Genomic DNA, 17,444 nt, shown 5'->3' on the forward strand with positions numbered 1-17,444 from the left:
AATAACATCTCAAAAGCTGTGTATAACAAACATCCACCACTGAGACTGAACTGTGGAGAACAGTGGTGTGCCCTGTAATGCTGTATGGTGCAGAAGCACGGCCAAAACAGAGAGGCCGAATTCAGTGCCTACAGGTGTTCGAGATGAGATGTCTTCGTGCCAGAAGAGGAGTTACACAAAGAGAGAGATGTCAAAAGGAAAGTTTTAGGATGGAAGTCCAAGTCCATGATGTGGCTGACAAAATCCAGGAATCGGGACTTCGCCAGTTTGGATATGTGCCGAGGATGAATGAAGGGGACCTGCTGAAGATAGCATGGTAGGAAAGAGACCCTGAGGAAGTGATGGATGGATCGCATCAAAGAAGATGGTAAGCAGGTGGACCTTAATGCTACTGCAGACAGACAAGAATGGTGGATGCTTACATGATGACCCGACCCCGGTTGATGGAATAAAGGGAAGAAGTGACGAAATGGAAGCAGAAAGGATGTTAGATCATTCTGCAGTATTGCCATCTCTCACAATTTAGCCCAAGTCTCGTGATACTTGGTGTTTTCTTAAAGCCTCAGCACCCGGAGTTATGTGAATGTGGGAGAATAAAGCCTCAGCACCCAGAATTATGTGAATGTGGGAGAATTTCAGTTTTCATTTGTAAAAAAAGTCAGATACTAGTTCTTGTGGTTGTGGAGACAAGCAAGAAAACATGAACCCAAAAGGCTCAGAAAAAAGAAGCCAAATACAAAAGAATCCACATTTTATTATTTTGAAAAAAATCTCATGATTTTCAAGCCAGCCTTATCTTTGTTGGGGTTTGACTCATGGTTTTTGAATGCTTGGAGTCAGCAAGGCTGAATTTGTGACCATAACCTAATGGCAGTTTCTTGACTGCATTTAGTCTTTAAAATTCAGAAAGCACCAGGAATCATATCTTAAAAGCACAAACATTAGCACCTCAGAAGGCCTAAGGATCATGTCAATTTTGAGATATAAATTGCCTAGTAAATTTTTGGTACAGCATGTTCGCTTATGAGTCAAACCGTTTCAGATAAAATAGCTTCAAAAATTCTTCCCAAAGGCATCTGTTTTCTTTGCTCCAGAAACCTAAACTTGTCCGTGAAATAAACATTCTCCAGGCTATTTAGAGATCCCATCTGTGCTGTGCACATTGAACAACTTTCCTCCTTTCTTTCTTCAGTGTTGGTACCAAAGGGAGGAGATCACATGTAATAGTACATCCATCTGTTAAATATCTGTAAGACATGCATACAGCGAGAGACTGCAGTGCATGATGGGATGTAGTGGTGCAGGGAGGGGTGGTCTATCTACACATGGTTAGTATGGCCAGGTTATAAATGGTGAAGGTAGCTCATGCTGTCCTCTCAGCCATTTCCCCAGGACTGTTTCTAATATTGCAAACCTGATACCTTAAATATAAAGCAGCCTGCCATCAACATGCTCTGTTCCTTCTGCCTTAAAGGTGGAATCTCCTCCCCAAATAACATTTGCTTTAGGGGTCACCTCTCTCCCCAGGCCATATTGCTACAGCTGTGGTCAGAAGGGACACCTGAACTGGATCCCCTCATTTTAAGAGATGGGGTGGCTTGCAGGGGATCCTCTATGGCTACGTCTACACTGCAAAAAAACAACAACAACAACAACCCACACCAGCGAGTTTCAGGCAGCAGCTGAGGATCCTTTGTGTAAGGGATGATGAGCTGGGGCACTCTAGGGCAGAGGAGGTGGGGGCAGGGTTAAGGTGCATGCACTCCAATGATGTTGGCTGCTCTCCTCCAGCACAAGTGAGGGTGCTCCTAAGACTGCTTTAACTTGTGCCAAGGGCTGGTTTGGCCCACAGATAATGGGGGCAGAAAGATGGTGTAAACCTCCCCTCTCCCCTGCCTCCTCTCCCAGTGCACTGGCTCTGGAGGATCTAGTCCAGTGTGCTCTCTAGAGCCCCATTGTCCCTTTCACAGCAGGTGAAGAAATGACCAAACCACCCTGACCTGCTGTTGCACAGGTAGCTGTTAGGCCGTCATTCCCCTCTTGCTGACACTGGTGTATCTCCTGGAGTTCCTGCTGACTCACTGGGGTGAGAGGTATTCCAAGAGTCCAGCCCCCAGTGCCTGAGCCTGCCTGTCCCAGTTTTTTGCCTGTCCAGAACTGCTCTTTCTGCACCTCAGGCCAAGTCCTACAGCCCTGGCCCTGCCCTGACTCACTCAGCAGGCACTGGAGTGAGCAGGAGTTTAACCAGAGTCCAGGCTCAGTCCCCCACTGTTCTGAGTCAGACCTTCTGCATTTGAAACACTGGAAAAGCTCTCTGGAAGTAGGAGCTGGGGGGAAGCTTTATCAGGCCTTTTAAATGGCTTTGCATTTCTTGTGGTTTCTCAGAAAGATGATCACTGCTCTTCCTTTCCCATCCGACTTGCAATCAGAGTTCTCTTCGTGTGCCTTCAGTGGCTTTTCTGCAGATCTGCATTTCTCAAGGATTGGTTTCTGTCTCCGAAGTTGCCAACAATAACAAAGCATCATTTTGTTGGCAGACACCAAAAGCGACACTAACGTTCATCTAAGAAGAATTTATCATCAAGCCCCGTAGACAGTTCCTGCGTCTCCAGCTTAGGCATTATGTTTGTTTAGGTGACAGCATCTCTCAGTCTTCAGCACTTTGCTGAAGAGCCCCTCACTTCCCAGGGCTGCAGCCGGTGCCCACTTGAGGGCGCAGAGTGACTCTGGCTGCATTTTACTTAGCAGGCAAAGGGGCTTTTATTTTTTTAACCAGAAATGGATTTTTCATTCCCAGAAAGAGCCCGAAGTAAAAACACAAGGCAGTGGAATTAGAGCAGTTGACTCACAAGGAAAACCATGCTGCCTGTCCCAGCTGGTTCTGACTGTGGTACAGAAATACTTTCCATATAACTCCAGCCCCCATCTGATTGCAGCTCCCCAATCCTTTCCTGGGGGGAATTCCAGACTGTTGTGTGGTAATTTATACCATCACCCCACAGGAGAGGCCAAACTGCCCAACTGAGAGCAAACCCCAGCAAATCAAGAGCTGCTGAGTTTGCCTTGTGGTGCCCAAGGAGTTCACCTCACCACTTCCGCCAGCCGTGGCTTCCATCTGGGAAGAGACTTAGCCAGCGACTCTGCTGTGAGATGCTTGGTCGCCTGGTCAGCTGCCATTAACCGGAGAGGGAGGCCTCCACACTTCCAAGGGTGTAATTGCTCATTAGCATTACTGTTCAGCTGAGGATCTTAAAGCAATTTACAACAGCAGCCAAAATTCACGATTCTTGTCACTGGTAGGTGGGGGTGTCCCCATTTTACACATTGGGAAACTGAGGCAGTGAGCTGTAGTGATTTGTCCAAGGTCACACAGCAAATTATTGATACAGACAGGAAAAGAACCCAGGCATCCTGACTCTTGGTCCCAACTCCCGGTCCCTTGCTTTAACTCCTAGATACATGTCCTCTCACTTGTGGGGCTGCTGTAAACTCCGCCAGCTGGGGATTGCTGGAGCACAGCACACTCTGGCCATAACCCCTCCCCTGTGCCCTGTTGTGCTCCCCGCACCCAGGTCAGGTGAGGGTGTGGCCCAGCAGTCTGGCACACCATTGTTGAGGGCTTCTCAGATGGCCAGATTTGGCTGCTTTCCAGCTTGTTTGCATCACAAGTGAGTTCCCAAGAAGTGTGGTCCAGTATGTTCACTCATGTAGTTGATCTAGCTGCCTGTTTATTGTCCCTTTTACTGCACCCATCCATGCTTATGCACACATGGGAGTTGGGGGGATATCCAGACACTTAATGGCAATGATCTGTTTTACTAGGTGAAAAGGTGCTGTGTCTTGTGCGCTGCAGGAGCTTGTAGGAATAAAGAATGACTCTGGAAGCAGAGTTTATTTCTTCAGGCCAAGTGGCTTCAGTATGATTTCCTGACAATCTACTTTTGAGAGCACACAGGAAGAGAAGTTGATTCTCACACAATGAGGCTGTGTGCGCGATCAGTCAAAGAGAAGGAAGACTTTACTAGGGGAAACATCAGTGAGTCAGGGGGGTGAGTTATCAGGGGACTCTGTGGTTCTTGATTTTGAGTAAATGATGAATTAAATGCCAAAAAAGGCATTTTGATGAGCAGTAAGATTTTAGTTCCTTGTGCAACAACTTGTGGCCTTGTGCCAGATGTGAACACTGAGTCTTAGTTTAATCCAGGGGTTCTCAAACTGGGGGTCAGGACCCCTCAGGGGGTTGCGAGGTTATTACATGGGGGGTCGCGAGCTGTCACCCTTGACCCCAAATCCCCCTTTGCCTCCAGCATTTATAATGGTGTTAAATATATTAAAAATGTTTTTAATTTATAAGGGGAGTCGCACTCAGAGGCTTGCTATGTGAAAGGGGTCACCAGTAAAAAAGTTTGAGAGCCACTGGTTTAATATCAGTGTACTTGTCTTTAGTATTCTTTAATCCAAGGCATATTGGGTTTTGCAAACAGATTATTTCTGTGCTGACTTAGTTGGTTGTTGGTTTCCACTTGTTGTGCCATGTCTGTAATGGATAAATTGGCAGTAAGCATGTATAGCCTGGTTTCCAGAGGTGGTGGGCACTCACACAAACTCTGAATTGGGGGAGCTGCAGATGCACAACACCTTTGAAAGCAAGGCAGAAATATGTCAATAGAATATTTCAACAAAATCAACATATGACTAGAGGAACATTGAATGGGCTAGGGTAGATGAGTCTGAGGTCCCATGTGACTGTCTTCGGAGGTCTGCGCAGCACACAGAATAGAAATCTTCTACTTCATATCTCTTTAGCCTGATGATGACAAGTTTCTGTTGTTATTTTACCTCGTGCAGAACACATATCCGGATCACGTTCATTACAGCATCCGTGCAGAAGGGAGGGACTATGTTCTCCGACTGGAAAAGAACAAGTAAGTGTGTGGTGGCTAGTGTGGCTTGCAGGGTTCCCTGCTGAAAGCCCTGGGCCTCTAAGTTTCAAATCTAGCTTTCTCCCCAGGCCACTTTGTGTAGATTGTGCATGGAACATTGCAGGGCATAAAGCTAGAGGAGAGCCAACAGCTGGGACCTCTAGCTGAACCTTTTTGAATTTCAGAGGGACTTGGATCCCTGGATTGAAAATGGCCCCTGCAATGGTTTAGGTTCAGATCTAAAACAAGAAGGGGCTTATTTTCTATTTCTGACACAGAACCATCAGATATGAACCTAAACCCAGCTCTTATTCACCCTCAGACCCAAGCCCCTGGCCTGCCTACGTTTTTATTCTGTCCCCCTCACAAAGGTCTAACTCTTAGGGTATGTCTACGTTACGAAATTAGGTCGAATTTATAGAAGCCGATTTTATAGATATCGGTTTTCTACAGTCGATTGTGTGTGTCCCCACATAAAATGCTCTATGTGCATGAAGCCGGCGGACTGCGTCCACAGTACCGAGGCTAGCGTCGACTTCTGGAGCGTTGCACTGTGGGTAGCTATCCCACAGTTCCCGCAGTCTCCGCCACCCATTGGAATTCTGGGTTGAGATCCCAATGCCTGATGATGCAAAACAGTGTCGCGGGGGGTTCTGGGTACATGCCGTCAAGCCCCCCCCCCCTCCGTCAGAGCAACGGCAGACAATCGATTCGCGCCTTTTTACCTGGGTTACCTGTGCAGACAACCTACCACGGCAAGCATGGAGCCCGCTCAGCTCAGCTCACCGTCACCATATGTCATCTGGGTGCTGGCAGACGTGGGGCTGCATTGCTACACAGCAGCAGCCCCTTGCCTTTTGGCAGTAGATGGTGTATTACGACTGGTATCCGTCATTGTCGTACTCCAGTTCAATCATAGGCACCTGGGCAGACATGCTTTGTCTCCTGGAGACTCAGTCCTGCCGGCAGTCCTATTGAACCGTCTTGACGATGATGGCTAGCAGTCGTAGTACAGTATCTTCTGCCAAGCACCCAGAAGATGCTGAGGGCTATCAGTCATGCTGCACCGTCTGCTGCCAGCTTAAGATGTAAAAAATAGATGGACCAGATTTGTTCTGTATTCATTTGCTTCCCCTTCCCTCTGTGGTCACCTGTGCTCTCCACGCTGGGCAAACAGGAAATGAAATTCAAAAGTTCGTGGGGCTTTTCCTGTCTACCTGGTCAGTGCATCTGAGTTGAGAGTGCTGTCCAGAGTGGTCACAATGAAGCACTGTGGGATAGCTCCCAGAGGCCAATAACAACGAATTCTGTCCACACTACCCCAAATCCAACCCGCAAAGGCCGATTTTAGCGCTAATCCCCTCATTGGAGGTGGAGTAAAGAAACCGGTTTAAAGGGCCCTTTAAGTCGAAAGAAAGGGCTTTGTCTTGTGGACGTGTCCAGGCTTAATTCTATTTAACCCTGCTAAAGTCGACCTAAACTCATAATGTAGATCAGGGCTTATTTAGCATCAAATACCATCTCCTCAGCCCATCGAGCTTAGGAGGAGATACTATTACTCAAATTGCTTTGAGCTCTGTATGAGATGTGATTGGCAGTTGCACTGCTGCCTCCACTGGGATACTATGGACGCTCTCAGCTGCTGGACCCATTTACCTCTTGACCCCCATTCTTAAGGAGGAAAGGGTCAGTCTCCCGCTGCTGTTACTGTACACTGTGGAGCTCATTACAAGGGAACTGCATGTACAAGTTAGCAGACTGATGGCAGGGGAACAAAATTTTGTGATCCATGGATCTATCCCCATCTGGCTGCCCCTCCAGCATTTAGGCAGGAGAAACCAGTCCCTGCCCACCTGCTGGCCCTGTCCCTCTTACTCCATTTGAAGGACTTTGTCTTCTTGCAGCCTGTTGTGCAGTAAATTATGGTGATGGTCTGGGTGACAGTGAACCCTCCCCAAGCGCTGGCTGCAGGGCAGAGAGTCAGGCTTTTGCTTACAAACCATTCAGCAGACAGAACATCAATGGCAGCTACTGTTCCATGACCCCATCTAGGGCGACCAGATGTCCTGATATTTAACTCTTTGTCCTGCATCCCAATCATACATCGGTCGGGATGCCATTTGTCCCAATATTGTAAAGTTGCCAGCGTCCGGTTTGTGCAGGGCTGGCAGGCTTCCTACCTGGCTCTGCACAGCTCCCTGGAAGTGGCGATAGTTCCCTCTGGGTCCTAGGCACAGGGAGGGTCAGGGGGGCTCTGTGTGCTGCCCCTGCCATGAGCACCTGCTCCGCGGCTCCTATTGCCCGGGAACCGCAGCCAATGGGAGCTGCGGGGGTGACGCCTGCGGGCAAGGCAGCTCGCACAGCCGCTTGGCTGTGCCTCCGCCTAGGACCCAGAGGGAATTGTCACCACTTCCAGGGAGCCGCCTGAGGTAAACCACGCCCGGAGCTGCACCCCATCCCGCACCCAAACTCCCTCCCGGAGTCAGCATCCCAAACCTCCTCCCACGCCCCAGCTCCCTGCCCCAGCCCTGAGAACCCCCCCTTGCAGGGGGGCTGGAGCCAGGGCTGTGTGCCCCCGACCGACACACGGCTTGTAGCGGGGGCCGGAGCCGGGGCCATGCGCCCCCCGACCCGCTGCTTCCTAAGACTGTGCGCCTCCTTCCCCCATGGCTCCGGTGGGGGCTGTGAGCCCTGTGGCTGCCCTGCCCCTGCCATGTGTCCCAATATTTTATTTTTGCGATCTGATCTCCCTACCCCCAACAGAAGCACCAACAGCTTCTTCTATGGAGGCTGTTCAGGACCCTGCCTCCCCCTCCCTCTATATAGTATGCATCAGAAGTGCGAAGATGAGAAACCATTGATGGGATTTTCTGGTGGGAGTTCAAGCAGTGATGCGGTGCCAGTTCCAGCTTGCTTTCTTCAATGGCGTATTGGCACTGAGAGCAGTGTCAGTACTGCTGACTTCAGTGGCACCCACTGGTGTGAGTCAGACAAGCAGGATTTGGCCAGAGGGGTACAGGGTAATGCTGGTTCCTCCTGCACCATGTGGTTCTCTGTCCCTCGGAACTGCGGGTGGCGTTGTGAGTCCTCACTGCTACTGTCTGTCTCTTTTTTTTTCAGGGGACTGATTGGGGAGCACTACACTGAAACCTATTACTCAGAAAATGGCACCGAGGTCACTGAGAGGCCAGACACTCAGGTATGATTCCAAGTGCTGTGCTGTATGATCTGGTGCATGTTTCTTAGAGGAGACGTACTGGGGCTGGGGGATTGTGCTGAGGCTTTGGACTCTCAAGACAAATTCACTAGAACCTTTGGTGTCTCCCCCAGTCCTTTTCACAGCAAACCAAGACATATTGTTTGATGCTTCACATTTCCTGGGTGCTTGGTGCTATGCTGTGGGTGCCTGAGATGCTATTGGTCAGGTATGGAGCTGAGGAGGCTCAGATCCTTTCCTCTTTACTGCTGGATGACAGGCTGGGGCTCTGTGAGCAGAGATGGACTGAGCTGCTCATATGATCCATGACATGTTTGGGAAATGGGCACTCACCTTCTCCTTCATACACCCGTGGGTATGTAAGATCAATCTAGTTGGCAGTCACCCTACTGCCTCCCGTGTGCCTGCCTGCCCTATGCGTTCTGTACAGCACTGCACGCATGGGGGGGCAAGTCCACAACGAGTCCTTGCTGAAGGCTGCAGATGCTGATGTTGTCTGTAGGAGAGGGGCTGAAGGCTGCCAGGTGCTGATTCACCCACCTTCCTCCCCACGAGCAGGCCATTTGGCATTGGCTCTTTCATAGAAGCCATAGACCTTAAGGCTGGAAGGGACACTTACAGGTCAGACTGGATCATATAACACAGGTCAGAGAACCTCACCCAGGGACTCCTGTATTGAGTCCAGTAGCTTCTGGCTGAGTTAGACCATAACATTATTTTGCCCTTCTCTGGCAAAGATCTCAAAGCACCAAGGAATGCCTCACATCCTCTGAGAGCGAGAGCAATAATATTGTCAACCCCATGTCATAGCTAAAGAAACAAAGGCTCAGAGAGCACACAATCGCACAAGTACCACTAATTGACAGAGCCAGGAGCAGAACCCAGTTCTTCTGTCACCCCACCGTAACCTCTCACCGCTAGGCCATGCTTCCTTTTCAGTACATGAGTTGGCTTCCCATTATAGAAATGGTGCCACTGAGATTAGCGGCGAACTTGCTTTCAGTGGTGAGCGGTCAGAGCAGCCCTCAGGAGCATGAGGTTGGACTGGTGTCGGCTAATTATTCTTCCCTGCCCTGCTGGTGTTCTGGGCTAATGGTTTTAGATAATGTTTCCAAAGTGGTCTGTAAACTCTAACTGTATTATTGGGCAAACCCTGGCACACAGCTCAGCAGGCCACCTGGACTCTGCATAATGGGTCGGAACCCCAGCCCTTCACTGGGAAGTGCCATCAGTGATTTAGCCCCAGCAAATGAAATTGTAGGGAGGGTCTAGTCCTCGGCCTGCGGATCTGACTCACAGCTCCCCATGACCAGGGCAACTGGAATGTCGCATGGCCCCTGTAGGCCCTTCAGACTTCAGCCACATTTTGCGGTGCACGGCAGACACTCCCATTCTAGGCTGCACTGCCTCTCCCTAGCAGCTACTGGGGAACAGCTAATTTGAATGAATTCCCTTCCTTCCTTCAGCAGCTCTGCAAATGCCCGGAGTGGCGAGGCCAGAGGTCCTCCCACCCCATGCCTTACCGTCCTGCCCCACATGCCTGCTGTAGCTGCAAACCTGCCCTGTGGAGCAGCAGGTAGAGAGGAACCTCTGTAGTTCTGTAGGGGAAGCTCCTGCGCCCCTCCCCCACCTCTACCTGCTGTGGGGGACAACACCTGCACTGTTTCTTGGATGTTCCCATGCTCCCTCCCCGCGTTGGCCTGGCCTGGCCTACTCTGGGGGACACCACCTACGAGGTTCCTTGGACACTCCTGTGCGTCCTGTACCACGCCCCAGCCTGCTCTGTTCCTGGATTCCCTACCCCGCCTCCCAACTCTCCCCCTGCCTTCTGTGGGGATAATGCCCACACTGTGTCTGGATGCTTTTTCTTCCTCGGCCTACACTGGGGGACAACACTCCTGCCCCTTTATAGTCTTTTCCCCTCCTGTCAGCCAGCTCTTACAGCTGGGAGTTCAGAGCATTCAGAGCATCTGATTTCTAATCCCACTCTGTGACTTTGGTCAGGTTACTTCCTCAGTTTGTGTCTCATTTTCCCCATTGGTAAAATGGGGACAGCCCTGGCTTGCTTTTCCGGGGATTGTGAAGATCTGTCATTATATTATGTTCAGAATTCTGAAATGCTAGGTCTTCCGTGTGTGTGTATTAGTGCTGATTACATTTTCTGTGCTCAGGCACCAGGCAGTCAGGGGCAGTGCTGAATTGTTTATCGTGCTCATCCAGTCAAGCCTCCAATTTGCCCATGAATGTAAGGCTACCCATGTCACTGTAGCATATTGCTCATGTATGGTGTGGGGCTGCCTGCTGTTCAGGTGTGCAGTGTTGTTGTAGCTGTCTTGGTCCCAGGTTTTTAGACAGGGTGGGTGAGGTAATATCTTTTATTGGACCAGCTTCTGTTGGTCAGAGAGACAAGCTTTCAGGCTTACCTGAGGTCACCTGAAGAGCTTTGTGTAGCTCAAAAGCTTGTCTCTCTCACCAACAGAAATTGGTCCAATAAAAGATATTACCTCCCGCACTCTTGTGCTCTTCAGGTGGCAGTTGGGAACACTTGGGTTTCTTGAAAGATCTGAAAATTGTGCATGGGTAATGAATGAGGTGGAAAAGGCTTGTTTTTGCCTGGAAGAAGCTCTGTAACAGATCTCTGCTTTCCAGGATCTGTACCTTGTTAGTGACTTCTCTTCTTCCCTAAGTGTCCCCATTATGGTGCTGATTGGCTTTTGATTTCTGCTTTCTCTGCTACAGGATCACTGCTTTTATCACGGGCATGTTCACGGACACAGTGATTCAGCGGCAAGCATCAGTACCTGCAGAGGACTCAGGTATGATCTTTAACTGACACTTGGTACGCAGAGGCGAGGGAACATGAGAACCCAAACATGTAAAGCAAAAAGTACCAGGGGGCCTGAATGTGTCTTGCCCCACACTTGTGCCATTTTCAGTAGTCCAGACTGGGTATAAAATGCTGCTATTCTGATCTGGTAGCGTTTTACACCCATTTGGCAATGGTGTAAATGACTATACACTGTGCAGGTCAATAGAGACTCAGCCCCAATGTGTCACTGTGTCAGAAGAACAATGTAGCTATGGTTTGGCGAAAGGATCTATTAGTTATGTTGTGCAATACAGTGATGCCACAATATATTGGTGTACTTTCAAACCAGTGTTGCCAACTCTCACGACTTTTATGGCAAACCTCTTTTCATTTGGTGTTTCTATAAAGCCCCACCCACTGGAGTCACGTAACTTAGGGAGGAATTTCACCTTTCATTTAGGGAAAAAAGTCAGTTTGCTCCTGGTTGTAGAGAATAGCTTGAAAATGTGACCCCTGAAGGCTCAAAAACCAAAAGGCAAATTCATGATTTTTTGGCCCGAGTCATAGATTTATAGATTCTAAGGCCATAAGGGACCACTGTGATGATCTAGTCTGACCTCCTGTGTCACACAGGCCATAAACTTCCGCACAATAATTCCTAGATCAGATTTTTTAGAAAAACATTCAATCTTGATTTAAAAATTGTCAGTGATGGAGAATCTATCATGACCTTGGTAAATAGTTCCAATGGTTAATTATTCTCACCATTAAAAATGTGCAACTTATTTCCAGTCTGAATTTGTTTAGCTTCAACTTCCAGCCATTGGTTCATGGTACACCTTTCTCTGCTAGACTGAAAAGCCCATAATTAAATATTTGTTCCCCATGTAGATACTTATAGACTGTAATCAAGTCACCCCTTAACCTGTTTGTTAAGAGTAATAGATTGAACTCCTTGGTCTATCACTATAAGACAGGTTTTCTAATCCTTTAATCCAGGGGTCCCCAACGCAGTGCCCGCGGGAGCCATGGCACCTACTGGGGCGTCTAAGTGCTCCTGCGTACTGGTGGGCGGACGAGCATCTGCTGAAATGCTGCCGACGAGCATCATCATCCAGAGGTGTCGTCGTCAAAATGCCGCCGATTTTCGGCGGCAACGCCTCTGGATGACGCTGCTCTTCGGTGGTATTTCGACAGCAACGCCTATTGATGTTGCCACTTGTCGGTGGCATTTCGGGGGATGCTCGTCCGCCACGGCTCGTCGTCTGGCGCCTGCCAGACGAAAAAGATTGGGGACCACTGCTTTAATCGTTCTCATGGTTCTTCTCTGAACCCTCTCCAATTTATCATTATCCTTCTTGACTTGTGGGCACCAGAACTGGACACAGTATTCCAGCAGTGGTTGCACCAGTGTCAAATACAGAAGTAAAATAACCTCTCTACTCTTACTCAAGATTCCTCTGTTTCTGCATCCCCGGATCACATTAGCTCTTTTGGCCACAGCATCACACTGGGAGCTCATGTTCAGCTTCCCAGGATAGAGTCCCCCAGCCTGTAAGAAAGGCCTACGTTCTTTGTTCCCAGATGTATACATTTGCATTTAGCCATATTAAAATGCATATTGTTTTCTTGTGCCCAGTTTACTAAGTGATCTAGATCGCTCTGTATCAGTGACCTGTCATCCTCATTATTTACCACTGCCCCAATCTTTGGGTCATCTGCAAACTTGATCAGTGATGATTTTATATTTTCATAGAACAGAGAATAGTAGGACTGGAAGGGACCTCGAGAGGTCTTCTAGTCTAGTCCCCTTCTTCCAGGTCGTTAATAAAAATGTTAAATGATTTTTGAACAACTGGGGTTGGAGATACTGGAAAACAGACCACTATATGCAATTATAATAAGAATCCTAAAGTACTTTGCAACCTGTATCTATACAGGAATCACTTTCTCCAACCATCGAAATGCAGCCATCTCTGGGGTGAAACACTGCTGCTGTTTTACAGTGCACAGCATTTCAGGAGAGGAAGGGAACATGATTTTTCGATCGGTTTGTAACTGTAGGGGAATTTGGGGGAACCAAGATGAAATTAGGCCTGGACATTGTGATTGTATATGAAGTGTTTGGTCAGGAATTATTTGCAGTCAGTGCTGACTGGGCTTTGAGCTGTATTCTCGAGCCACTGGCTTTGCATGTCTGTTTCCCAGCAGTGTAATCTGAGACTTTTGGAAATGTTTGTATTAGGGATGGGCCTGAACCAAACCCCAGCTGTGGATACTCAGGATTTATGGGGGGGGTCTGGTTCCAGATCTGAACTTTACAGCTCAGACCCTTTAATTTGAAGTCACTTTATCAATGTAAATGTAAACAAAGGCAGAGAACCCTGCTGGACTTGCTGTGATTGCCCTTCTGCACAATGACAGAGATTCATGTAATATTTGGCCCTGAAGACAAGATGTCTTAGGTGGCCATGAGACTGATTGAATCACATATGTCCAGGCAGCATGACATATCAGAAGCTGATATTCTTCTGCTACCTGAGCCTACAGGTGGGGTTGTCATGGATCCATAGGATCAGTGCTACATCCCATTTTTTAAACAATCCCTTGGAGGAACCCTTCAGTGTGCCAGACCCCCAAGTAATCTCACTCTTCCTTCAGGTTAGGCTGCACAGCCTCACCGCCTCTGAGACTGAGCCTCTGGGCTCCTGCTCTCCTGCTTCACACCTTGAGCTCTGCTCAGCGAGTCCAGCTGAGGGTATATCTACGTGCTACAGCAGCTCATCTCTACAGGATTCTCCCATTAGCATAGGAAACTCACCTCCCTGAGAGGCAGTAGCTAGGTCTACACGACACTGTTTACAAGGGGATTTAGGTCGGTTTACCAGTGCTGCTCAGAGGTGTGGATTTTTCACACCCCTGACCAATCTAGTTAAACCAACCTAATTTTCTAGTGTAGGGGCCTGAGATTCACTCCAGGTGAAAGATTTTGACCCTCTTCAGGGATCAGTGCAGCTCAGTAGGTATTTGCAGTGGCACCAAGCAGCCTTTTGAAAACAGAGTAGGGATTAGTATTCAGCTGGTGTTCAGCATCAGCAAGTTTTAGCATCAAGAAACAAAGGTTAAGACAGAATTCAGACTGGCCAACCCCAGGGCTCCACCCAACAAAGCTGCTGTAGATGCCATCTTGTCTCGCTGTCTGTCAGTTCCAGGTGACAGCCCCTGTATCTCCGCTCTCAGCACAGCCACCTGACTCCTTTCCCCTTTGTTCTCCAGCTCTGGGTCTTTGCACTGTTTCCCAGCAGAGAGGTGGGGGGAACCTCCTTCCTCTGGGCTGTAAGTCACTAGATGTGAATGGCCCAGCCACTGGGGTTTCCATTCTCTCTTCTGGATCCTCCATTCACGTGTGTGTAAACTTTGTCCAGTTTGTTTGACTCTGGTCTCCACCCAGGCTGCTAGTGAGTCAAACACCTCCTCCCTTTTCTTTACCCTCCGAGCATAGCAATGCAAAACACAGAGAGAAACTGAGGCATAAAAACAAAATTCTCACATTCCTCACAGGAAATAAAATTAATGGTTTTGGTTTGGATTTATCTAAACATTTTTTTGTGATTGTCTCCTCCCATCCCCTCACTTTCAATCCTTGAAAAGGGAAATGTTTTGATTTCCAGATTGGACAGGAATCCAAAATGGAGTGTCAGCTATCTTACCTGGAGAGGGGAATGAAAGGGGCTTAAGGAGAGGAGGAGATGGAAGGGGTGATGTCTGTGAGAGAGAAGGGGGAGGGAGAGTGGCAGAGGATGCAGCAGGACAGGGCCCATTCTGCTGTCTGGCAGCACTTCAGCAAGCTGGCAGGGAAAGCTTTGCAGGTGACCTGCTACCTCTGCCAGAGACACATCTGTAGGGGGACTGCTGGCCTGGTTGATGGCAGGCAGAAGCATAATTATGCAAAAAAATGCTCATTCCTACTATTTAATTGGCTGATAAATAATAGAGAGATTACTGTTTTCCTCTCTTTTCCTAGCAATGGGTTCATTGAAGCTGAATCCGGTTTCTCTGGGGCTTGGTGTCCTGATTTCTTCAGGTGCTAGTAGTTGGTTTCTTAGATTTAAGCTTTTCTGATGAACCCTGTTTATCTAGCACTTACATAGGCTAAGTCCTTAAATTTGTCAAGAAACAAACCCTCTTAATTGTCTTATCTGAATATCTTTCACATTTATTCACTCTAAAATAAAAAAAAAAGTAAAGTAGCCAAAGAAACAAGGAAATTCTCACCTTTCATAAGAGTGTAAAAAATGCAATGTTTCTATGACCCCTAGTAACCTAGAAATTGCTGGACTGGATGAGACCTGCTGTTCATCTAGTCCAGGCTTCTCGCTCTGACAGTGGCTAATGTTCCAGTTCTGGGATTAACTGCACCTCTACCCCCTCTGTGGCCTGCTCAGGTCTCAGGCCTCCTGCTGTCACCTCTGTGGGTGGGAGGACCCTCACCCTTCTTCCAGACTGAGGATTTAGGTTTTCAGTTTGTGATGCTTATCCCAGCAGGCTTGTCTTTAGTCCTGCACAAGCTGTTCTGCTCTCTCCCAGGGTCTATGACAGGGTTACCAGTGACCAGCCAGCTTTCCCAGAGCACAGTTCGTTTATTTAGGATAAAACCATTACAGAGAAAACATATCCTAAAACAATGCACTGTCCACACGTGTGCCAGCTTACCAGAGGGGTCTCTTGTCTTCCACAGGAAGACTGTGGTAGGTTCCATTCCTTCCAACAGGGTTTGCTTTCTTGGTTACAGTTTCATGTCAGTTTTTGCATCAAAATTAAGGTCACACAGTTCAGGCTGGCCCATTATATCAAAAGCCCATTCTTTGTCTCGTGGGCCTCTGGAACCCATTCCAAACCAGTCTGTGCAGTTCTGCCCAGGGGTGATACTTCTCTGGAGGTGTGCACTGCCCAGACGTGTGCAGTAATTGCCCCACACCCTACCCCTGGTTTTAGTTCCTCGACAAAGCTCGGTAGTTCTCCCCAATGGATCCAGAATATAATCCCTATGTTATGGTGCTCTCACCCCCAGAGCGCCCCCTCCTGCCCTGGTTTCATAATGGTCTGCCTCTTCCATGGTCTAGCCCCCTCAGCCAGGTCAGCTCTCCATCAAGCCCCCACCCCTCCCCTTTGGTTCTCATTCTATCTTTACCCAGAACTGGCCTCTAGCAGAAGCAGCCAGCCTTTTTTATCTGGCCTGCTATGCCCTGATTGGCCTCCTCCTGCTCCCAGCCCTTCCAGGTGATGGAGGACCAACTCTTGCTGGTTCTGCCTGCAGATGATCATGGGAGGCTTCTTTAAGCAATCCTGGGTGGTCTGAACTCACAGCTCTTCCCTTCCAGCTGAAGTGTTGTCCAGTTCCTAATAGCTACAGATTGGTTTAAGCCCTGAAGCAGGAGATTTATTGTCTTACAAAAAAATTAAGAACAACTCTGGATAGTCTTGTTATTCATATCAACGTCTCTGAATTTTGCTAAATTCTTGCCCTCAGCAATATACTTTGTCAATGAGTTCCCCCATCTAATTACATGTTGAGTAGAAGCGTTTCCTTTTATCAGTTTTGAACTTGCCACCTTTCAATTTCATTTAATGTCCCTTGTTGTGTTATGAGGCAAGGAGAACAGATGTTCCCAATCTACCTTCTCTAGACCATTCATTATTTTATATTCTTTTATCATAACCCTTCATAGCTGTCTACTTTCCAAGGTGGGTGAGGTAATATCTTTTACTGGACCAAGTTCTGTAATATCCTGGGACCAACACAACTACTACACTGCATACTTTCCAAGAGCATAGGAGGAACCTATGTTTCCTACAGTGAGCATGTGCAAAGCCACCTAAATACTGACATCACCCCACAGTGAATGAGCTGCTCAGAGCCCTAGCTCAAGTTGAAGCCCCAGAGGCCACAAAACAGGATTCTCAAACTAGACATTTATCTGTCTGTCTCACCATTGGGGCCTGACCCCTGTAAGCGTGCTCAGAGCAATTGTACAGGATCAGGCCTTGCACAAGATCGATGGTTCTTCTGTGCCTGTCATCTCCTTCTCATCCCCGCACCCAAGGATGTCAGGGCAGTGCAGGCAGATTACCTTTCCCATTCCTTTCTGAGATGGAACTTCTCCAGGGCCCACAGCTCTAGCTAACATTCTTTGCTTTGTAAGTTATAAATAAGGCTAAGATTTTGTCAGTTATTTTTAGTAAAAGTCACAGACAGGTCACGGCCAATAAACAAAAATTCATGGCGCCTGTGTCCTGTCTGTGACTTTACTAAAAAATAACCTGGGTCAGGGCTAAGTAGGGGGGAGGAATGGAGTCTGGGGGAGGGGAGGACCCACAGCCCCAGTTCCAGTGGCTGCAGCGGGGGGTGCACAACCCCTGCTTCGGAGTTGGCCGCAGCTGTAGGATGGGGTGCATGGCCATGGCTGCAGACACCCGCCAACCTCTGGCGGCAGCC

The 17,444-nt window shown here is 48.4% G+C and overlaps 1 protein-coding gene across 3 annotated transcripts in view; it reads left to right on the top strand.

The window, feature by feature from the left end:
* Positions 1-17,444, top strand: part of ADAM8 (ADAM metallopeptidase domain 8) — an 83,242-nt gene that overhangs the window by 9,344 nt on the left and 56,454 nt on the right. For all 3 annotated transcript variants that reach the window (XM_008175145.4, XM_042856124.2, XM_065551632.1), the window contains exons 3-5: positions 4,849-4,925; positions 8,043-8,121; positions 10,879-10,955. In XM_008175145.4, the coding sequence (XP_008173367.2) occupies positions 4,849-4,925; positions 8,043-8,121; positions 10,879-10,955 (233 nt within the window). The remainder of the gene's footprint in view (positions 1-4,848; positions 4,926-8,042; positions 8,122-10,878; positions 10,956-17,444) is intronic.

The sequence above is a fragment of the Chrysemys picta genome, chromosome 7, assembly GCF_011386835.1.
Source record: "Chrysemys picta bellii isolate R12L10 chromosome 7, ASM1138683v2, whole genome shotgun sequence".
Lineage (NCBI taxonomy): Eukaryota > Metazoa > Chordata > Testudines > Emydidae > Chrysemys > Chrysemys picta.